Consider the following 24,890-nt stretch of genomic DNA (forward strand, 5'->3'; position numbering starts at 1 on the left):
GGGCATCATATCGTAATTGTTATCTGAATCCATGTTGAACATGGAATGCAGGGTGTGCATTTGTCAAGGGATTAGAAGGTGGTTACGACTTTCTTTAAGAAAGAGAATCACTAAACAGACTTCCATCTGTTACCGTTTCTGCCTTTGTGATAGATAACTCTCCCAGTTTGGGATGTATCTTAATCAAAGGGTATCTATATGTAAATAAGTTGCAGTTCGCATTCCCTAGGAAGCATATTGCTCTTTGCGCACATGTGCAAAATGTGGTTGTTAGTCCCTTTGTCCTTTTCGGCTATACTAAAATCTTTGTCAGAGGCCCCACGATGCCCAGGAGGTTATCCAAGCATGCCTTCAAGGAACGATCAATACCCTTTTTGGGGCCCTTAATGCATTTGGTGACTAATATAGCTATTTTCCCATATGTCTGTGGATCAGTACCACTTTACCATCCAGTGATGACTTGGGGCATTAATCTTTAAAATGGCTCTCCACTTTTTTGTTTAAAGTCTTCCTCAATTTAGTGCCCACAGATTGGGCCACCTTTGCCGCTGAGGCCATTTTCACTGAGTCCTGATTTTAGATTTCCTCCAGATCTAACATGCCATGCAGTTTCCTTAATTACATGAGGATCTAAAACTTTATTTATCCTGGAACATTTAGGCCTCCAAGATCTACTCTGACCCAGCTCCTCGCTTGAGTCATCCTGGTCTAGATCGCCTGACACATCCCCATAATGGTCTGCTAGTTGAGAGAATCTTTCATCCGCTCTGGGGATATTCCCAGGACCTCTGTTCTCTAGCACGTCCTCCAAGGGACCAGCATTTTTTTTAAATGCTATCCATAGTCTCTCAAATGGCACAATGGGTGCTGCATTCCACTAGTGACATTTAACCTTACTGCTTGTACCACATATTAGGGACTTACAGGTAAATTAAATATGCCAATGAGTGGTGAGGACCTCGCACAGATCCTTATTCCACACAGCAAATGCCACGTTTTAAACCATCATGTGCCACAGTACAAAACAATCTAGACTGAAAAGCACATATCTGGCTGCTGAGCAGTAAAGAAAGAGGAAGTGCTTTTATATTGTGGATTGTCTTATATGGAATATGGAAGTTCTTATCAGTGGACATTGGTAGTTTATGATTACAAGGACTCATGGGACATGTGGTCCTTTATTTTTGGTTTGATTGTTCAATTTAGGAATATTTTTGGGCTGTTAAGCAATAAAGTTAAGAAAACTGTGCATAATTTAAATCCTCAGGTACTGACATAAAATGCCTCCCACCTGATGTAGGAGACTGCTAAACTTACATGAAATGTTTACATTAAGCTATTGCTATCATAGGCGGTTTCGAACTTTTATTGAATCTCGGTGCACTTTTTTACGCAACACTACTACTGCACGTTCGCTGTATTTTGTTTTGTCTATCACAATAATACCAGAGTGAAATATACTTGCATTAGTTGTTACATGGGCTTGGACTTTTCTAGTATTGGAAATTGGTGAGGACTAGATTACGCTCAGACATGTCTTAATATGTAAAACCAGCCATGGTGCATTAAGAGGGTCACTTTCTAGTTAATACCCAGCACACATTATAGAATTAAACATAGCTGAGTAGATTCCCTAGGATAGCAGAAATTTGAAGACGATTAAGAACAATGGCCAAACCATCAAAATGAAAAACAAAAAGTGGTTTAAGTGTTCAGCCTATATGTAAAGATGGTATGCAGTTCCTATTGAAAGGGGAGGTCGGAGGCTGCCAAGGGGGCAGATCAAGAGATCTGCTCCCGTAGGGATCAAGGGTCCTCATACATCCCAAGGGGTGTCATGCTTCATCTTCGGACAGCTCCTCATTGGGCAGGTGCTGCAATGCCCAGCGGGCCCCGCAGAGTGGCTTTTTGCCATAGTTCTTTTGTTTTGGCCGACGTGAAGAGTGAGGCGTGTAGGGGTGTGTGAAAGGTGAGTACATTGGGCAAAAAATGTGAAGTAAAAATAACTTGGAGAACCCAAAATACTATTTAATGACTAGGTTCTTTTGTTATAGTTAAAAACATATGATCTGGCTAGACATGGATATGATGATCCAATCCAGCACAAAGTGATATTTTAAAAGAAGGTCAACATGTTTTATGCCCTATTACTGTAATGAAGATCATGGCATTTCATCAGCGCTGGCCCAACGAGGAGCTGCCAGATGTCACCCCTTGGGGTGTGTGAAGGCCCTTGCTCCTAAGGTAGCAGATCCCTTGATCTGACTTCTTGGCAGCCTTCAAATTCCCCTTTTGATAGAAATTGCATACCCTCTTCACATATAGTCTTTGTTGGGGCCTCCATGCTGGACCTTTATCTGTCCCTGTTGCCTCCTCTTTTGGTTTAACTGCAGTAATCAGCCACAGAATCAATCACAAACAACAATCATAAAAGTTTGTGTTTAATCTTATTGTCAGTAAGATAGATGTCTTAATCTTGCCTTGCTTTGTAAAATGATCCCCATTTGTCACGATCTCTGCAGATGATGGTGAATGCCATTGTGGACACCCTGAAAACGGCATTCCCCCGCTCAGAGCCACAGAGTCCCACGGAGGAGCTGAGCGAGGCTGAGACTGATGGGAAACCTCAGATCGATGGCAAGAAGACATGCAAGTAAGAAACAAAGCTTCCTCAGGAATGTGTTCAAGCTCTCCACCCTACCAAACTCCATGCACAAAGTTAGTGCTGCACATATTGTTTCTTAGTTCAATCATAAAAGAAAAAATTCCCTAGCTAGCATGACGGAAAGTTTAAATTTTATTAAGGACACTGCGGCAAAGATTATGCCTAAAACTTTTACTTTGCTTCACATGTAAAATTCACAGCAGCCGTTTAAGCACCACTTTAATACAAAAAAAACAAACATTCCCAAAACCCTTGGCGGTTATCAAATGAGAAACGTCAATAGTCATTCAGAACCAAGGCAGTCCATATGTAGTTCATTTTCACTGTTTATGCTGCCGCTTTTTGGGTGAATCCCACTTTCATCTGTTGCTCATGAATCCTGGTTGGTACCGTCATTTCCTATAAAGGTAAGAATCAGGAGATAATTGGAACTGATACTTCTAATAACATCAGCAAAAAAAATCAGTAAAAACAGCATATGGAAGAACCACCCTGAACCATCATATAACCATATCAGAACACGCCATTAGAGACAGTGATGTAGACATTTAAGCACAACCCTTTAGTGACCAATAACGGGGAGGGAGTATCCGAGAATTTCTCACTGGGTGGAATAATCCTCGCCTCCATGCTATTAACAGAATTGAAACTTTCCGTCATGATAGCTAGGACATTTTTCATTCTATGTCAGAACAGGAGGCGAGAATTATGCTTGTTTAAAGTTTACTCACCGCCAGTAGTGCCACATCCACCACTGGTTTGAAATAGAACCTTTTAAAGGTGGAATAATTGGACCAATCCGCTCCATTTATGATATCCTCCAATCGGGCACCCAGACAAAAAGCTTTGGAAGCCATGGTGTTGCAGGGATTCTGCTCAGACACAGAACTGTGCACAGAGACCCAGGACCTCAGTGAATTGTGGTGGACCAAAAAACTCACCTCAGTACCTAAAAACCCTAACAGACTAGCATCAGTGTCACATTAGCTCTTCGTCCTATTGCAAAGTAACCAATGATTAGACAACCCAGAACATGCGACTTAGATTATACTCAGGAATGGTGGAAAGCAAGAACACTCTTTCGTTTGTTATTCTCAGACCAGTCCACAACAGGAGTAAAAATAGACAGGAGAAAGGTTAAAATATTTATTTTAACGACGTGCTCTGAGATGCAGTCTCTTTGCTAACATAAGCAGACATATGATTAGAAATATATGATCAGCATTGTTACAATTCCATAAAACACAAAAGAAGAAATCACATTACAATGATGGTAAAACAGGTCTTATAGTGCCTAGTGTAACACCCTCCCTAGCTAGGAACTATGTTTTATAAAATATAGATGGTCTCTTAGGCGTGTGTGGGGGACCCATACCTCTAAGATCAGCAGGAGTAAATCACATCAGGATCTGCAAAAATGGGATTCTTCCAAGTGACTGAAATCATGCCTACAGTGCAATATTAAAGGCGCCAGAATCGCCCTTGGCTACAGCTGCATGTATGTTATGTCTAAAACGTGAGCCGATCAGCCCGAACAACAGCTACCTTGTTATGATAACCTTGGAGGCTTTAGCACTCACTGTGCAGACGGGTCGCGATGTAGGTCTAGGGATGCCGAAAACAAGCCTTTCTCATGTGAAGTAATTCACGCAGCTTAACTTACAACAACAGCTATATGCAGTGTTGTGTGCAAAAGCAGCAACGGGTAAACTTGCGTTAAAACTTCTGATAAGCCTATGCTAACATAGCAATGTGCGCAACAAGGCCCAGCCCTCACTACAATGGCCCCTCTCAATGAGTGCGCCTCAAACATTCGTACATCAGTACCAGCCTCCTGCATAAACTAGCGCAACCATTGTGCAATCGCGGGAGAAGAAACCACTCTGTGTGGCTTTCTTAGCACAGTCAAGAGCTGTTTCTCACCTGGAGGCCGAAGTTCCTCTGTCATTTCCTTGTATGCCTTCAGACATTGCACTACGCACATGCTAGGGGAATCCACAAATGCTGGGTAGGAGGTAACCGACTATTGGACTTAGTACGTCTGCTGACCTGAAGGAAACCCCGAGACTGGAAAACACTCTACCTGTCACATCTATGGCCCAAGCATTGGATACCCTATGACAAGTTATCAGGCACAACAACATAGCCAACAAGGCGTAAAGCTCCTTCCTTAAATGGAATCTATTAGGGTGCCAAAAGACAAAAAGTTTGAGGACCTGATTAACGTCCCAAAGCGATGAATATCAAGGCTCCGGCGGCAGCGAAAGGCAAATGCCTCCTACTAATCTTTGCATTAAGGGATGCTCACCGACCAGGGCTCCATCAATATGGACGTGGCTCGCCTAAATGGCAGAGCAATAGGTATTAATGGAACGATAAGCCAAACCCTCTGAGGAGAGGTTGGACAAAAAAATGTACAATCTTAACTACATCCGCGACCAGACGATCCAAGTCTCTTCTTACACACCAACCCATCCATCTTGTCCAAGCCAACCTATACCTCTTAATGGTGCTGTCCGGCCAGGCTTTAGACAAGAGGATCTCTCTGTCTCGAAAGGCCAGGGATTTGCCAGGGTTGCCTGTAATCCATCACACCTGCAGGCGTAGAGAACCATCCGTCACCAACCAGTGAGGCCTGTGATTCAAGTCGAGAAGAAGTGACGGAAACGGGGGAGAGCATGGGAGAACCCCAAGAAAGTTCCATCAGAACTGGGAACTAAACTTGCGACCTCCAGAAAGGTGTCACCAATATCACTTCTGCTGATTGTCTCCTACCCTGGGCCGAGACCCTGGTAATCATTGATAATGGGGGAAATGCATAACTCTTCTCCTTTGTCCAATCTTAAAGGAAGGCATCCGTCGCCAAAGCCATGGGGTCAGGTCTCCAACGGAACAACCGGATCACCTGACAGTCCAGATGTGAGGCAGGCATGTCCACTGAGAAGAGGCCCTACCTGTCCAGCAACCTGGCGAAAACCCCCCGGTCCAGCTTCCAGAGACTCAAGTTGTAGAGATGACGAGAGGGCCAGTATGCCACCTTATTCCCTTGACAGGAAGATATGTGGCGGTAACGGACACGTAATAGTCCAGGCAGTGCTGTCAAAAGTTTTTCGCCAGATGTGACCAGGCTTTGGATCTGCTCCCCTCAGATGGTTGTTGTACCCCACACAGCTGATACATTGTCCATCTTGAGGAGAACGCACAACTGAATCCTGTCTTTGGTCCAGCATCACACTGCAAAGAACTCTGCGAGGAGTTCCAGGTAGTTGATGTGCATCTTCTGTTCGTCTGGTGACCAACTTCCTCCAGTGGAAAAGATCCCACATCTGACGTCCCAGCCTAACTAGCTGGCATCTGACTCAAGACCAGAACTGGGTGGGATCCGAAGAACTCTCGCCCATTCAAGACCTCCATGTGGGACAGCCAGTACTCAATTTCCTACCGCATTTCCTCGGACAAAGGCACCGACTGGAGTATGTGAGGCCCTTCTGAAAATGGTAAACCTAAGGGGTTGCAACTTGCGATAACGTAGAGGGTCTGGAAAGATGGCCTCGAAACACGATGACCGAAGGCCCACCAGTCGAGCTAGCTGGCAGAGAGAAGTGTATGGCCTAGTGAGGGCTTGATCCAGTTTGTGCTGGATCTTCGCCATTTTCTATCACAAAGCCCAGGAAACAATGCTGATTGACAGAGAGAGAAGAGATTTGCTCTTGTTGATTAGAAACCCAAGATCCTGTAAAAGGAGTAACGTTGTCTGCAGCTAAATGGCTAACTTTTTGGGACACTGGCCAATAATCAGCATGTCGTCGAGGAAGAATATGATCCTCATCCCCTGCACACAGGAGTTCCACCACTGGTTTGAGGATCTTTGTGAAGTGCCAAGGTGCTGAAGATAGTCCGAAAGGGAGCGTCATGAATTTGTATGCTAAACACCTTTAGAGGAACTGAAGGGAGCAGATGTGGAGCTGAAAGATTGGAGCAGTAAAGTACGCGTCCTTCAGATCCAGCTGAGCCATCCAATCATGTGTCGGGAGAACATCCTGCAAAAAATGGATCTCTTCCAGCCACTCGTTGAAATCTCTGGAAGGTTTATTAAAGGTCGTTGACCCGATCTTGTTTTTGACCAGGAAAATATTGCTTATAAAGCAGTTGAGGAGGGCCTCGACCTTTGTCTATGAGATCACACACTGCTAGGGAAAAAGGGATTGATTGAGGGCGCACCGCTTGCCAAGGCAAGCCGTAGAACTCGATTTGAAACCCGGGACGGTTTGGAGAATCCATTCATCCGTCGTGATAGTCTCCCACCTGTAAAGGAAAACTGCCAGCCGCCCCCCCATTATTAGTTAGGAAGAAGAGCGAACACTCACCATTGGAGGAGGAGGTAGACACGTGGCTCCTGTAACTGCCTATGCTGCTGCGACACCCTCTGGTGGGGTAGAAGGTCCTGAAACAGGCTTGGTTTATCTGCGCTGGGAGCCTTGTCCCTATACTGCTTTTAAATGGGTGTTTAAATCTGATCCAGTTACATAAATTATTATTAGAATTATGGGAATGGTAATCTGAAACATTTGCAGACATGTTTATACAGTATTTAGAGGATGGATTGGGTTAAAAATTCACTATGCCGAGGGAGAGCAATCAGATCATCACTAAATCCCTACTTCCCTTCCTCCTGAAAGGTTACGACGAACCAGGAGAGCAATTGTATCTTACTGGTAATCGATCCAGACCGTTGAATGATTTACCATTTGGCAATACCAAGATCCCTCAAACGCCCGCTCATTCAGTTAAGCATTTGAGAGGTGGCTGTGTGATAATGTGAAAACATAGATTTCATAGAATTTCTAACAAAACCATAAACACAAAATAAAATACCAAACTTTTCGTAAATGCTTATGTAAGCTCTTTTCTGACTTGCAAACACCTGTATGTCTGGTAGTAGAATATTTAATTGACTTAGTACTAAGATATGGGGGGAGTGAAATTGATTGGATGTAGAAATGATACACAGCTTGCCTGTTTCAGATGGAGAAATGTATGTAACATCAAGATTTTTGCCATTTGTATTTTAGGGTCTACATTTCGGTCATCTGAATTTTAGGGCATGCATTTTCATAAAAGATGTTGAAGTTTCTGTTTTCCCATGGACTTGTAATTTTTGGCTAATATCTAATTAAATTGGTCTTGCTCCTCATATATTCCATGGCAACCAATTGAAACACTTGTAGAGTACCATGAAAACACTCAATACAGCGTAACATTTTGATAATACGATTGTCTTTCACAAAGTGTCTCTCAATAGACATATACTTCCTTTTATCAGAATATATGAATGTTCGTATTCTCTAGGGTGATACCAGATCAGTTGGTACTACTCGCAAAACATGGCATAATCTGTTGCTCTTTTCCAGATCCAGACTTCGTTTCCCATCCAGCAAAATTGCCCCAGTTCTGAGCGCTGCAGAAGCACAGGAAAAAGTTCTCTACAGCGTCCATGAAGGGAGCTCGGTATGTATGAGGTGCCGGACCATCACTGCCAAATTTCATTGTTCTTTGATGGTAATCTTAAAATGTTGAAAGATTGCCAGAAACCTAGATGCATCATAAGACTGGTTGTTTTATTCAATTTGTGCACTACTGGCAAAGAGCTAATGGTACATGTTTCTTTAGTGTATGCTGTGCTGCCTCTTGCCTTGATGCCAGCCAAGGCATGGTGAGTTTAAGTCTATTTTGTGAAGTGAGGGTATGGATGCTTTATGTAATGTTATGTTATTTTGATTCGTAAAACGCATGGCTACCCTGACCAGTTTCCCAGAACTGGCCTCCTCACCAAAGTACTCAATCTGTTAAGTCGTTTTATGCAGATGGAAGCAGCTTAATCATCAAGTTCTTCTGAAAACATTATATTAACAGCAAGTCTTCCGTTTCTTCTGAAATACTGTAAGCGTATTACAAACTTGCAGCAAGTGTGGCAGGTTATTCCACATTTAAGACAAAGATACACAAAAAATCGACCGCCCTGTCGGGTCTTCCCGGTCCTAGGAATCAGTGCCAAATCCAAGTGGCTTGAACGCACTGGGCAATTTGGAGTCTAAGCAGACACCAAAGGTCTTAAATACAGTGGCCCAGTATTTGAACTTATATGGCACTTATGCATGTAGCATAAGGTCTTAATGTGGACCTGCTGCTCAATAGGTAGACAGTGCCGAGTATTAAGCAAACTGCCTGTTGAAGTAAACCTAGGTGGAGGAAGAAGCATGCGAAGTGCCACATTTTGAACAATTTGAAGCCGCTTGAGCAAAGATTTAGTCACACCCAGATACAAGACATTACCGTAGTCCAAACTGGATATCACTAAGGCCTAAACTACCGTTTTGTTTGGCCGAATCCAGTAGACATGCCAAGATCTTCTTCAGCCACTTAAGAATACCTAAGCATGTTGCCTCAACTTTATTTATCTGGTGTCTCATGAGTAGTTTATCAGATATCCAAACTCCCAGACTTTTAATAACCTGCATTGGAGTGGAGATCGGGCACATCCCCACTCCAATGCAGGTTGTTAAACCTGAATTTAGGTTTAAAGCATTTTATTGAGACAATACAAAAACATAAAACACTGCTGCAGAAAACAGGTGCCACAGCCCAGCCCATTTAACTGCCTGAATCCAGTTGACCTTGAATGTATACCTGACACCAAGGAGAGTTGACTCAGTCTGTAACCAGCCCTGAATCCTAATTACGATGAATGCAAGATCCTATTCTGCTCCGCAAAAGATGCGAGTTACTGATTGACATGCCTTTCCAGCACCTTAGCCACGGTAGGCAAAAGAGAAATTGGCCTGTAATTTGACCATAACAAAGGGTCAAGATTGGGCTTTATAAGTAAGGGTGTAACTAAGACCCTCTTCCATGCTAATGGTACCCTACTTTCCGCTAAGCAAACATTCAGAAGCTGGGTAAATCGTAACATAGTAAACTAGGCCAACTTACTCAGTATAGAAGTGGGCACGGGTCCAATGGAGAACCAGACTTAGAAGAATTCAACAGGGAGATATAGGCACATCTAGTGGAGTACAAACACTCAAGCAACCAGATTAAAGCAGATTGATGCTTGAGAGTTGGTGCAGGAGTGAATAAGAGTTGTGTAATGGTCACTCTGTCCAGTCATACAAAGGAGTGACTTGTATGATCATTTGCTTTTTATTGCACTGCATTTGAATTCGCATTGGAACTCTGTAACACATACTACCGCAAACCCTCTCCTCACTGCAGTGTACAAGAGCTGTACAATAATCCTTCATTCGCTATTCATTTGTGGATAGGAACTTTGAGACTCAGACTGCCTTGACTACTTGTATACTACTGTGGGTAGATGATCTGAGCAAGACAGCCTGGATCACACCCAATTTCACTGTGCAAAACTACTATGACAAAATGATCTCTGAGGCCAATCCTTTCTGTATCATCTTGTATCTTCTCCTCTTTGAGGTGTGATTTCAGTGAAAGTGGGTAGGAACGCATTGCTTGCATGTAACCGCACCATTACCATAGCATCTTGGTTGTTGTAGTACCGTTTTTCACAAAAAGTTCATATTATTTTTCAGCTAATGCAGTCTTCCGAAATTGTATCGCTAGACATCAGTGTTTTGGGATCATCAGTAGAGAATATTTGCGGGAGGTTTGTGATTTCACCCTGCTGTTATAGACTTCAGAAATAGATCTTTGTGGTATGTGGGCAATACAGAATATATCATGTTTCACCTCTACATCCACCGATCTCCCCCCTCCCCCCACTGTTTGAGGCTAGAGACAGTGGGTTCTATATATTCGATAGGCTATCACTTAGTGTACAGCTGCGCACACGAGTACCTAGGAGGTCTTCCTCTCTGTAACACTGTGTGTAGGGATTATGTACATTAGGCTCTCACTCTGTATGCAGCTGTGCTTAAGAACTCGTAGGAGGATTTCCTTTCTAAGCACAAGGGTTTTGTAAATTATAAGCTGCCACTGCTGCAAACCGAGCGACAAATATTACTTTCAGTGGGGCCTTCGTCATAAAGGCTTTGTCTTGTGGAAGCTTTGTGCTCGAGGCTACCTATCCTGTATGCCTTCTGATAGCCTATCTCTCCTGGCAGCCTTATGATGGAAACTACCTTCTGCTGCTATTCAGCGGTGTGCAGGAGACATCGGGCCTCTCTCCGTTGGGGCTCTTGCCCTAGTTGAGCATTAGACCTCCTTTAATGTAGACTTTCTTTTGCAGGAGCAGGATGGCGTTTCCTTGACTGGGATGGAATCGTTTCTTCAGAAACAGGAAAAGCTCCTGGAAACCAGCCCCCTAACCCTGCCTGTAAGAGAAGTGGACAAGAATGGTACCTTGCCTTGTGATGAGAGCACAGATGTGAACAGCACAGAACTAGGAGAACCTCTGCAATTCACGCCCGACGCTGGTGAGCATTGCCTGTCCACCGGGATTACAAGGAACAGAGGATTCCTAACCGGCCAATCTCATTTCTAGAGCTCACACTACACCAGGGTTGTATTTTGAAGCTTGTGTTCTTGATGTACAACCTGTGATAATTTAATTAGACGTTGTATTTGTTAAATGTACTGATTCCAAAAAGTGTCCCGACACTAAGGAACTAAACCAGAGGAAACAAAGAAGACAGATGTGAGAGGTTTTTTAAGGAGGTGCATGGCTCCTGGAGTGTGGAGTGAGACGGGCTTTGCACAATTATTTTAATTTTATGTGTTGTCTTTTCGCACTGTTATTTTAGCTTCAATTATTTTTACCGATATACAACTGGCTCAGGGGGGGCTTAATCAGGTGTTAGGGGTTGCTGGACCTCAGTTTGCATTATTTGTTTGCCCAGTCACTGTCTCTCCGTATGCGCTGACTCGTGCTCCTCCTATTGGTTACACACCGGCCACGCCTAATGCCAGCCTTGAAAATGACTCAGAGACCGTGTTCGCTCAGCAGGTGCGCCGAAGGTGCACCCAAAACAAGCCCATCTGCAGCCGACGTGGCCTGCACCCCTGACCATTTTTTAAAATATGTGAGAGTGGCGCTTCTCCAACTCAACATTAGAGGTAAGGTTCTGCTATGTAATCATTTTAACTTCCATTTAGTCAATACCATTTATGTCTGTGCAAACTGCCACTATGCTTGCTCTTTGAACTTTGGTGCAAGATAAGTCCACTCGATAATGGAGTGACCACCTTTTTTTATATCTCAGCCAATTTCGACTACTAAACTAAATTGTATTTTGCTGAACACAAAATCAGCTATCGAGTACAAATATGAACTATTAGATTATCTGGACTCGTATACTCCTGACATCTGTTTTTTAAATAAAACCTGGGCTGATACGTTTTCAGACCCAGATATAGTGAGCCTTGATAATAATTTGAACCCCTTGCTATGAACAGTGCTGAAGCTCTGGCATTCAACTGTAAATTAAATCATACACTAGGTTTTATGGTTTATTGATTTACTGGTCACCTGGCCCTAGAGAGAAATTTCTTGAAGCCCTCAGTGACTTTTTGGTAACTTGTATACAAAATGTTAACTATAATTATCTTAGGATATTTAAATTTTCCTTTTGACATGAGGATACTAAAGATTCTAGGATGCTAATTGACAACATGTCCCCTTGCTTTTGTGCCTGCCGCAAGTTGTGTTCGTGCTGCCGGGGGTTGAGAGACATCCACCAGCATTCCCGGCCCGGAGGCTGCGACGCTGTTCACGGGAGCCGGTGTGCCATTAGTGCCCACACTGCCATGCGCTCGCCCCGCTTGCCAATTACACACTTACACTTCCCAAAGAAACTCATGAGACATATTTGTGGGAAAGAACTGCTGCAGGTTTATTTCATACAACACAGGTATGACGTTATGGTGGGTCATCTTACAGGCGATCCAAAGCAGGCAGCCCCTCGCTGACCCGCATGCCTAAGGAGCCATCTTGCACGGCGAGACGATGCTCTGACGGTGCAGCACATTACCATTTCGTTATACTCCCGCCCCCCTGTCAGGGCGGAGCGGTGGGGCACACCCCCGGTCGGTTCAGGCCCCCCGACCGCCCGAAGGACTAACGGGGCGCCGTCGCGGTTTCCCGGAACCTCCTTCGGCTCCAGGTCCTTGGCTCAGGCACCCTTACTGTGCCAGGCAGAGGTACCCTTACTGTACCCTTCTGCCGCAGAGGTACCCTTACTGTCCATCTGCTTCCAGATCGCCCTGTACTCCGCCACAGCTCTGGAGTAGGCCCACGTCGATGACAGAGCCCCCCACCCACCTAGCCACTTTCCGTCGCTGTTTAGTGCACCTTTATCATAGTACCCTTCCGTTTTCACTTCGTATTGATACTTGCCTACTGAAACCCAGGCCTCTCATCCCATGAACTTCTGCATGGATCTGACGACCCCTTTTGCGGGAATGTTCTACCGCTACCGGTGATCTAGCCCTGCGAGGAAAACCTCAGACCACAGGAGCTCGCCCGCTCCCAACCCGTTCCCAGATGAAAGGTGGGGGGTATTGTGTGGGGCCCCCCCGTACGCAGGGTGCTGTTCTAGTTTGAGCCTCAAATTGCTTTATTACATAATGGATACCACGGTTATCGCATGGTAACGTCCCATCTGAACCTGCATGCACTTGATTAAGCTACAAGGGCAGATCTCACTCTTCACAGGACTCGTTACCAACAACATGGATCTTGCCACTTTAGGACCTGAATAACCCCTAATTCACTGACTCAGGGCGCCCGCTTAATAGTGTACCTGGCCCAAGGCCATCCACCTCCTGTGAACCCTGCAGTATGAATTAAGCTGTTTGGCAGTACCTGTCCATATCTACAAGAGGAGCCACACATCCTCGCTTGGTCCATGCTTCTCCGTTGCATAACCTAGATCGGCTACTAATAGCTTCCTTGCCTAGCCGACCCCGCCTCCCCAGCGTGACCAGATCCTTCCCTCCCAGGTGAATAATGGGGATATTGAGAGAACCCCCCTCCCCACCCTGCATTGCTCTAGCTTGTGTTTCAGGTGACCCCATTGCATTCCAGGAACACCCAACCACAGGATTTGTGTCCTCACGAAAGCCAAGTTCCATTTCTCGCTTGTAGCCCATTGTACCAACCTGGGAACATAGGAATGGCCGATCACCCACACGCAACAGTCAGCTGTAAAGGTTTGGCCTCCGAGGCAGGGTGCCCTTAGTAAGCAAGTGACCCTGAATTAACCGCCAGGCTCCCCAGAGGTGGGTGTCATAGCATCTGGGCAATATTACATAAAAGCCAACCACAAAACCTGGGCCAATCCTAGCTTCTCCCCTTGACTAAATTTTTGAAATTTAACCCCAGAAAATCGCTTTTTTAGCTCTTTTCCAGAAGCTATTACTTAGTTAACCTGAGGTCTAATTACTTACTTCTCCTCACTCTGACAAATATAAGGGGGGTTTTCCAAAGTATCCTATTTGTTCACCTTTCCTATGCTTAATATGCACTACGTTAGCTGTTTTCATTCGGAAACAGTATACAGGGGACCGGCCAGTGACTATTTGCATTATTGTATCTGATGCAATGGACAACCAGTGATATTTGTCCAAGACAGTAAAGTAGTGTGATTATGAAAGTGTCACCGTAGCTGTACTAATTATTACAGTGAATTTCCTGGCAAATCACTGCCAGCAATGCTTGGAATAGTTGAAGCACAGCCTAGCAGATATATTTTAACAGTCAAATTGCAAATTGTTATTCCCGACCATGTCTCCATAATCATGTACCGCAGCATAGTTGCTACACCACGCATGCTCCTAACTGCATGTGACCCCTAATCTGCACCGCTCCCAGGAAACAAGTGTCTGGAACGAACGCAGCCACCTAGTAGTTGCTTCCACTTTTCGTCTGCCGCGGGGCAAGCCGCTAAAGAGTCCACATTCTGATGTGTGGTGAGTTTGGACTCATTCCCAGAAATATTGGTGTAAAGTTCCTATTTCCAGACTTCGCTTGTACCCCCGCAGCAAGCATTATGCACCCCTAATTCTCTTCTAGGCGAACATGAAGCTTTAAACTGTTAACCTGAAGCTAGGAGGTTATACCTGTATTCGTTAGAGAATGTGTGCTAAAGCCATCCCATTTATGTGTAATGTTCTGTATTGGCTTTGGCTGTACAGTGATGTAGGGCTGACATGTCATTTATTGCACTTGTTACCTAGTGTTCGGGTTATGTTTGGCCCGATTAACAATTAATGCAAGGTATTCACAAAATGTGACCCTTCTTTCCTAAATCTACTTATTCCTCCCGGTTGTCACTCCCATCCTTCAGTAGTATTTCACAGAGGAATTCCCCACTAGGGATAAGGTCTGTGTGCTTAAAAGCGTGTTCAGGCTTGAAGCTGTATGAACCAATATACGGAAGTACATATTTTCCACCCCTTATAAAACGTACTTTCAATTAAATCGATTGTCTTTATCATTTCATAAAGAAATATTGCGGTTAATGTGAAATTTTTCTGTGCAGATAAAACTGTTATAGCTTGTACTGGGAAAATGCTGTGTGTACGCCTTTTCAACATACCCTACAGAATCATTCCATGATGAGTTACCGTGCTAAATAAATTAGATAATCCTTTGTACATTGTCTCTGAATTAACCCTGCCAGGTTTTAAATTATGTGTGATGTTATCTAAGGTTGGGCAAAGGTCTCTCTAGCTTATCACAATGATGGCAAGGTGAATACTTCAAGTAATTTTACATATGCTCTTAAACAGAGAGTTACTCAGATAATCAGAGTGGAATCCTCAACATGATGTTGGAATTGAATTTAGCCCAACCCAGCGTAGAATGTCATTTTCTCACTTTGCTTCACCAATGACTCAAACAATGCTTCGGTCCAACATTTTCCATCCATCCTTTGTAGGCACTTAGCACCAAAAGATGGTAGAAAATAATCTATGTGGAATTAAGGGTAGTAATCTATATTTTCCTACATGTACCCAACTTAAATATATTACAGTAATTGACATTCTGACTGTGATATTTCTGTAGGTCAATATTCTAACATACAATCTCCCACTCTCCCTCAAGTCAATGGGCAATATGACGATAATTCATGTAGCATCCCCCTTAATGGGGCTCTCTCTTCGGTTCCCTCCAGAGGACTCCCCCTTGCCCTCAGGAATCCTACATGACCTGTTTAGTCTTAGGATGACTCCCTGTATGAGATTTAGACCAACTGGATATTCAGCAGTGTGAGCCCTTCCAGCTAGACCTCATAATATCAACTATCAGTGGAAGATGGTGGGAACCCATTTGCCTGTACAGCCATTTAAATGTGTAGACACCCACACTGCCGGATTTGGCAAAATCCTTCTTTATCCCGTTAAGCCTGTTGATTAGCGGTGCTATCAGCAGAAATGAGCACAGGCATCCTCTATTTCGTAATGTGCAATGACTGATTACTCCACTGTTTAATTTGTAAAAGAATAGTCCCAGGGCCCAAAGTTTGCTCAGTAGCCCTCGTCTGGTGCTTTGGAAAGTCAGGGATGGTGGATGTCACGGATGTATAGTCTCTTATCCCACGTTATCCCTCCACCACCACCAGACAGTCCCTGTCCCTGAAGCTCACTCATGCAGGCTCTTCTTTATCCTTCCTTTGTCACTGTCTCTCCTCCTCCTTTCTCTCTTGTGTCTTTCTAATTACCTGCTCTGGGTCACAGTTTGATGGGGAAAATTGAGTGTGAGTCCCTAAAAAATGGGTGCTGGTGGGCCCTCCTTCATTCACTGGATCAAATGATGGCATTTAGTGGTCTCAGTTTTGCCTAACGTGTTACAGCTAATGCCAGTTGGCAAACCCAGCAGCACCCACCTCCCGATGAGCGCGACCTGTAAGACAACACCGAAATACACAAGTTACATGGCTGCAGCGGTTTGTATCATGACATTTCGTAAACGGCGCTGTACTACATTACGTTTCCAATGTTATAAATAACGAAGCGATAATGGTTGCGCATTTAACTATGCAATTCAAAACGATCGATAAAGCCAGGGTCCGCCTTACAAGCGTGTCTTAAAGAACCGCTTGCCTTTCAATAGGTGCTGCATTATGATTGTATGTAAATTTAATGTATTCTGGGGGCATAGCCTCAAGGGCCCTGGACAACACTTATTTACCAGGTTAAAGTGGTGGAGGGGAGGGCGCTCGGACCTGGACCTCTCTCGGGAGCCCTGGTCGGGCACCATTTAGCCGGAACGCGAGCGCCCTATCTAATCAAGCGCGCTCGAGGCGTTCCAACTGATCCCTTTCGACCACTGCATTTAAAGGGAGGGTAATTTTAAATAGGACAGGCGTTTTCACAACCGAGCAGCGGACCTTCGATAACACTTGGACAGGTTAATGTATCTGAGGTAGACTGTGACACCTGACGAAGAACGCCACGCTGGCAATGTTTGCTAGTTTGGGAGAACCAAACCTCTATGCCTGGTCCTGGATGTATGTTTACAACCCGTTTGGTATCAATAGTTGCAGTGTAGCCCATCTGTAGGCTGGTGACGGTTAAACACCATTTCAGACCGCGTGCTTGCAGTTATTCATAAACACTGACATTTCATCAGGATTCCTATGCAGTTTATCGATCATGCGCAGTCTCCCATCCCAAGTCTGTATTCTAATTCCCATGATTACATGCTTCTCATAGGTTGGTATTATAAATGGGCCTCCTCTGCGAAACGTGCCCGGTGCTGGATCTGAGCGTGGGATGGCGCACTCCTATATTGCATTTAGTGCCCCCCGGTTTATATTCTAGCGGTTCTGCGGCACTTGACGCGAGTCTCCTATGCCGATGAGCCAGATGGCGTACGGCCCCTGCAGCTGCCCGCCCTTGCCCGCCCAGAGACCTTTAATGAACCACTCCAGAGGGAATGCCCGTGATAACCCCAGGTGTAGCGATGCCCATGCCGGATCGCACGTTACATTAGCTCATAGGGCGGTGCGGGTTCGAAGCTCGGTAGTGGCGCGAGTTAGCGGTCAAGCGGGGCAAGTCACGCGTCTCGAAAGCGGCGTGGTAGGGAAATCTAGTCCTTACAGCCCGTTAAACACTTCCACAATACTCATCTCTCTCGTTCGCTGTTCATCGCTCCGATTCGCTAGTTAGTCCCCATTTTCCATGTTCATATTACTTTGCTATATTGCATTTTCCTTCTCTGTTTTAACTAATCATTCGTTGCCTGTACATTTATTATCCTGTTGCTGAGTGTCCTCTGGAGTGGTTCTACTTTACTTATAGACCGCTCTCCCCGCCACGGTGGACTCTCTGCGCTGTTTCTAATTACATATAATTAATTATTTTAAATGTAATAAAGACATTGCTAGCAGCGTCGATTGGGGCGCGTGGGGCAGGTTTTCCGAAAGCACCTTCACTAGGGGTCGGCTCAGCTCACCTCACATGCTACAAGGGTAGTCATCGCCTCGCGCGGGTAGTCTGCTTGTTGCGATAAAGGCAATGCCTGCACAGGTGGCATAGCTTTCGCTGCGCTGGCTTCCCCTCTCTTGTACACTACTTTTAATTTCCAAACCTCGTGACTCACGAACTCTTGAGAAAACATCTATATACTTGTCTGTTGTCCTAACTACATTTTAACTGTTATTCTTCGCTGTATGTTCTTGGATAGCTTTGCCATGAAATCGCATGCGCTGTACAAGGTGATACTCTTAGCACAGTGCAGCACAACCTTGTGTGAGGTATAATCAACCTGATCTCATCGCCTTTTCCGATCATGCTCGGCTTATGCTTCAGTGAGCTAGCAAAGGCGTCTAGAACACCGGCACTCCTCTGGCTTGTTGATCTCAAGAAACAAGTCAAGGGTGAATGTCTCCCAATTACATGCTACGTTAGCAGTGTGGTTCAGTGGGTGGGTAAAGACCTGTTTAGAACACCGGCGCGCTAACGCTGCTTGAACTGCACGAAAACAACATCAACGTTCTGTATAAAGCCTAACCCTGGCAGTTACAACGGCTCGAGGCACTAGTACCGAGCCGAATACTCGCGAGTTATCGAAGGTGAATCCTCCTGTCAGAGACTCTCGCTTGGTCGACGCGCGGAAGCGTCTGCTGCGCACCGACGACATGTGCAAAGTGTAAATTCATGTATCTGGAGCAACCACATCGCACATTTCATGGGCGAACCTCGCAAGGCTTTGGTTTCGCGCCATTTTTTCGTCATTATTTCGTGCCGCCATTGTTAGACGGTAGAGCCAAGGGCTGGTGATGTCGGCCTAAAATTCGGCGCCAACCCGGGACAGCAGCTACCTCGGTGGGCGACCCTCGGGACGTTTCCCGTGCAGGCTAACCCGCTCCATCACGCCACGGTTTTAAAGGTCCAACGCGACCCGTGCGGCACTGCTAGCTCTCTCTCCCCCTTCCCACACACCGCTACCATAAGCACAGCACATCGCCCCGCCACCACAACCCCCCCCCCCCCCCCCCCCCCCCGTGGCCAATACCACTGGGCCCCGTACAACCTGGTCATGCCCAGGGACGAGGCCGGGGGGAGGCAAGACGGCAGCACATACCACGTAGCACGGCGACCAGACGACGCGGGACGACCGGCGAACAGCGCAGAGCCGAGGGAGAATCCTGGCCGGAGAGAGAGGCCGAGCACTGGCGCTGCAGTTCTAAATATCGGAGGGGGCGCCCCTCCTCCCCGGTAAGCCCTCCCCATTGGCTCGTGATAAGGAGATGGGCTCAGGGAGGGGCGCGATATGAGCTTAGCTCGCCTGTCGTGTGGGACTAGGGCGCTGCCCCGCCCATGCTCCCCTGCGGGTCGCGCGGTCAGCGGCAAAAGTCCAGTGAGGCGTCCCGCAGCGCGGGACCTTCACCTTTGTGCCTGTAATTAGTTGTATTTGTGCTGCTGGTGGGAAAGAGAGAGACTACATCCCCTCCCGCATTCCCGGGCCGACCAGGAGCTGGCAACGCTGTTCATGGGAGCGCCATTAAGTTCAGTGAGGCGTCCTGCAGCGCGAGATCCTTGCCTTCATGCCTGCCTCTTGTGTTTGTGCTGCTGGGGGAGAGCGAGACTACACCCCCCAGCATTCCCGGCCCAGTCAGGAGGGCGCAACGCTGTTCACGGGTGCTGGAGCGCCATAAACTCCAGTGAGGCGTCCCGCAGTGTGAGGCGTATCCGGGCATGGCCCAGGCCAAGGGCAAACCTGACTGCGCCCTTCCACGGCCGGATGCGGCTGGGGCCCCCTAGGTTTTTCACAGAGTATGCGACTGCGGAAATAAGCAGTTTTGATTGGAATGAGTAAAGTAACCTCCTTTTGAAGTATAGGCTACAACGTATCTCATCTAAGGAGTCCACAAGGAAAAGGGAGTGTTTGGGGGTAATCCCAATACCTTATAATGCTTTAAAATAACTTGTGTTAATGGAACTGAAAAATGGGCAAAAAGAGAGCCTTTAACACTAAGGTGAACTTAGGAGGTAATTCCACCACAATTGACTCCTTGGTGAGAGCGGTGAGCGCAGTCTCTAAGGAAATTGATTTACCAAGAGGCGTCTGTCACAGGGGCGGGAGTGTCCCACCTTTCAGATCATAGTTTATGAGACACAGAAGTTGCAACGAATGACCAACAAGAGGGGGTTAGATCAAGCCCCGAAACTCCAGCACAGAGAAACTGCCCAGGTGGAATTGGTGTTCCTAAGTCTAGCGAAGTTATCTCAGTTACCTCATCACCAGTACATCCACTGGCTACTGGTACCAGCTAAAGCAAGCATCCACGCGACTGGCAGACTCGATATCTCCTTCTTTCACTCCAAAGTTAGGCTTCGGTGCTACACATCATATGGGAGCTATGCAAGACGCCATGTTGACATTTTGAAGCCTTTAAGAGAAAGATTAGATAGTTTGGAACCAGTAGTTGGGAAAGTATTATCCATGAGCCTGGAGCAACAAAAGCCCCTCCAGAAGGGTCTCTGGCTTTGCATAAGAATGTTAATATAGCTGACGTGTCAGCTAAAAGTTGTCCTCCCGCTTTAGTGAGTCACCGTACTCAAGTAACAACAAAGGCTAATGTCTGCCTGAGATCTGTAATGCATCTGCAGTCTGACAAGTCCTTGAACACTCCAGCTCAAATGAGTAGTGCTCCAAGTTCTGCTGCCCTATTCAAGTATTGACTAACACTACCAGGGTCTCACAGTCTCTGACAAGTTATCCTCAATTACCGGTGATTAACTTGCCACCTGCATGTTGTCCATACATTGTTGTTTTAGCAGGTGTTCCCCTGGTGTCAAATTCCTATTAAGAGTTCCTTACTGAGCTTCATAGTAAGGTGTGTCATTGGTTGGTTAGAAATTCTAATTTCAGTGTGCAAGACCATACAAATATCTTAATGACCCATCGAGTTGCTTGGGTTGGCCCTTCCCACAAGAGTATTCATGGGGATTACTGAGGTACTGGGTTTTTAAGAACCGGCACAGAACCGGTAACCCAGCGGTGCCAGGGAATCAACACCCAGAGACCTCGGGTTCTTCCTGATCCAGACCTACAGAAACTCGGAGTCTTCTAGGTGAAGTCAAAGATTAGTTTATTGGCTGCAACCAAGGTAACAAGTGTCCTAGAAGTACAATACGGGTATATTCTCAGGAGACTGCACACTTTTGCAAAGTCAGGCTTCTCTTCTTATACACAATTTTGGGCCTCGGGCAAAACATTCTTGGTTGTAAAGTAAATCGTTAACATATTTTGGTACAAAGAAAAAGCAGAGTCATGATGACATGTCCATATTTCACTTTGCGCTGCCTTCAACAAATCATTTGGCAAGGCCCAACATTTCATCAGATATCACTGGACCCCTAATAAAAACGGGCACCTCCCCACCATAAAGTAAGTGAAGCAAAGGAGTGGAGATAGATGTGAGCGAGATATGGCAGGTGTGCGCGCTGAAATGGTTTTATGGTTTGTTGAGCCTAGATGCTATCTTGCTCGGCCACTGGGAGGGAACTGACCTAACGAGTTCGGCCTGGGGCAATGGTTCCAACTTGTACTGAGGTCAGGGAAAAGTCGATTAAGGAGTACGTGTCCTTGTGGAATCAAATTCAACTGGATTAAGGCCTATGTAAAGGGCAACACATAAATGGGAATGAAGGGGTCAGAATGTAAGTGACGATTTCGAGGTGAAATCGTCACTCGAATAGGCTGAAAATACGTGTACATGATGTACTCGTCATTCTCGGTCTTTTGATACCAAATTCGTCATGTTTCGACGAAGTTTTAATTCTCGAGTCCAGAACTATTATATGAATCCAGATTTTCAGAACCACAAACCCTCCTTTTGCCCTTACATAGGCAATTAATCTATTCTCATGTTAGTCTGAGTCCAGATCTATATTCCTAAAGTCATTGAGATGTTGCTGTAACATCATTCTAGTACTTAGTTCATCTCTTGACACAGGCTTCCTTACACATGATGTAACGCAGAGGCCACATATTGCAGGAGCACACTGTATGCACAGACAGAACAGGAAAAGAATGGCTAAGACCATCCCAATGACCATAAGAATTTTCGATCCCCAGGCAGATATCAGTTCCCAGAACCATCCCATTAACGACCAATCTCCTTTATCCACATGAATAGATTCGGAAATCTTATGCAGTTTGGAGATGGCCCTTGTTGGACTTGGGCCTTAGGGCAGGTTCACCCCTAATCTTTTTGCTTTTATTTGTGACCCTGTGGTAGTGATTTTTGGGTCTCTGCGTACTTTTTCCCTGTGTCCCAGAGTAAAGTGCGTGCGTGTAGTATGGCTGGCCTGCCCTCCCATAGGAATGCATGGGGAATGTGTGTGTCCATGTTAGTTCCTGATGCGTGGGGAGTGCAGGCTCGAGTTTAGTATGTGTGAACTCGTGAGAATGAATGCTGCGCAATGGTATGTGCGGCTTGCATGTGTCTAGAAGGGAAGTGCTACTTCTGGACATTGATGTATGTGTGCAGTGAGGGTGCTGGAGCGTGATTGGCTGGAGCTGGCTGGCATGCCAGGCTCCAGGAAGTCTGGATGGGTCTGCCCGGTGGTGAGTGTGAGATCAGCATGAGTGATGTGTGGGAGGAGTGCACCTGGGTCCTTGATGGGCTGGGGTTTTCCCCACACAATGCTGGCTCCGCCCCCCTGTGGTTTGTCTAACGACCCAAGCCTCCCCAGTGAATGAAAGGGGTGGTTGGGCCATCAAGGGTACTCCCAAGCCAGCTGCAACTGGTTTCCCCCCACCCTGCACCCTGAAGACAAAGGATTTCACAGTATAAGAAGGGGCTGTGTCCCCTTACAATTTGTTCTACTTTTTGATCCTTGCCAGAGGGGGCTGTTGCTGCTGCTGGGGCCAAGAGGACCGCCACTTGGCTTGTCTCCCTGCCTGGAGACCCAGTGTGCTGGCTCTGGCCCTGCCTTGCCCCCCTGCCTGCCTAAAAGGACTTTGCTTGTGGCCAGAGCGCCTGGAAGCGCTTTATTTTCCCCCTTAGCACTGAGCGCGCTTCTCTGTGCCTTGGGAGCGCTTTATTGACATTGCCGGTGCCCACCCGGCATTAGATCAGATTTGCCGATTTTTGGCGAGCGAGTGCCCACCTCGCTTTATATGTTAATTAGAGGCCGTGCCCACCCGGCATTGCCCCGTTTTATTTGATAATTTAAGAGCCGGTGCCCACCTGGCTTTGCCCGTGTTCATCGCCGCCGCCCGGCCCGCGACCAGGAAGCCAGGCAGGCCGGGGGCGGAACTGCGGGACATCCCGTGACATCACTCCCCGGGCCGCGCTCTGATTGGCTGCCGGCCCGGGACCTGACTGGAGAGAGAAGGAGGAAGGCTGCCGGCGCTCGCGGAGCTCCCGTGAGGAGCGTAGAGCCCCAAGTCCAGCGGAGACTGCCTCCAGGCCCGACGAGACCGGTGAGTGCATGCCCAGGAGAGGGGGGACGTCGGGGCACATTGCCGGTGCCCGCCCCCCCCGTTAGCGCTGAGAGGCCCGTGGGGCCTTCCTTGATTCTGAGTCCCCCGTGAGGGACTCCAACGACCCGGGCATTTGTTCCGAGTCCCCGTGGGAGACTCCCCCGACGCCCCAGTTGTTTCTTGGAGCCCCGAGAGGCTCCAGGCATTGAGAAGGTGACAGAGCGGCCCCGAAAGGCAGCGGGCCGCTCCAACGTGCGTAGTTGCCCCGAGTCCACGAGGGACTCCAACGCGAGGGGCATTAGTCATTGCAGAGCCCCGAGGCTCTGGGGTGCCAGTTGGTCTTGGAGCCAGCGAGGCTCCCGCCCACATGTTTATTTAGAGCCCTGAGAGAGGCTCTAGGGGCATTTTAATTGTTTAAGAGCGCTGAAGCTCTTTAGTGCCAGTCACCTGTGTTCTTGAGCCCACGAGGCTCCAACGTTGCCCAGCTGTATTTACAACTGTCCAGCACTTAGTGGACAGTTGCTACGTTTAGGCTTTGTGTTCTGGCTGCCTGCGCAGCCTTCCCTGACATTGAGACTCAGGGTATTTCAACCCTTGCGAGGCCAGTTGGCCTGGGGGACAATTCTAGTGTGTGCTACATGCACCCTGCGCAATTTATGAGTTACTGCTTATGTGATTCCTGCGCAAATGTTCTACCTGCACCTCTGAATGTGTTTTAATGTTTCATGTGCAATTGTTTGTTATTACCTTTGCTAAAAGTGACCTGCTTAGGTAATTGTTTATGTTTTATCCCCTTTTGCTAAAAGGGACCTGCTTAGAGGATTGTTTGATATTACCTTTGCTAAAAGTGACCTGCTTAGGTAATTGTTTATGGTTTATTCCCCTTTGCTAAAAGTGACCTGCTTAGAGGAATGTTGATGTTTTATTGCCTTTGCTAAATGTGACTTGCCTAGGTGATTATTTTAGGTTTCCTTCCCTTTGCTAAATGTGACTTGCTTAGGTGATAGGTTTTCCTTCCATAGGTCCTGATGATAAGGTCCTAGTTCCCTGCGTGATTTCCCTACAGTGTTTAGGGTGGCGTAGGAGGTATTTTCCCTTTACCAGTAGTTACTGGTTGTATGCTACATTTACTATTTCTGTGTTACAGTCATTATATGTTGATGTGCTAAAGTGTTATACCTACAAGTATTATTTCTAAAAAGTGCATACCCCTGACAGTGGTCCAGGTGGCCCTGTCCTGTACATAATCCCTTGTAAATCTTGCCCGTGCCTGCTGGCACATTGTAAAGTGTGTGTGTTATCTAATGTGTT

General features: G+C 46.5%; 1 protein-coding gene across 1 annotated transcript in view; it reads left to right on the plus strand.

Moving 5' to 3' along the window:
• Positions 1-24,890, plus strand: part of SNX19 (sorting nexin 19) — a 264,785-nt gene that overhangs the window by 58,036 nt on the left and 181,859 nt on the right. Inside the window, exons 5-7 of the mRNA XM_078681942.1 lie at positions 2,523-2,653; positions 8,077-8,173; positions 10,926-11,112. Of these exons, the coding sequence (XP_078538068.1) occupies positions 2,523-2,653; positions 8,077-8,173; positions 10,926-11,112 (415 nt within the window). The remainder of the gene's footprint in view (positions 1-2,522; positions 2,654-8,076; positions 8,174-10,925; positions 11,113-24,890) is intronic.

Source organism: Lissotriton helveticus, chromosome 3_1 (assembly GCF_964261635.1).
Source record: "Lissotriton helveticus chromosome 3_1, aLisHel1.1, whole genome shotgun sequence".
Taxonomy (NCBI): Eukaryota; Metazoa; Chordata; class Amphibia; order Caudata; family Salamandridae; genus Lissotriton; species Lissotriton helveticus.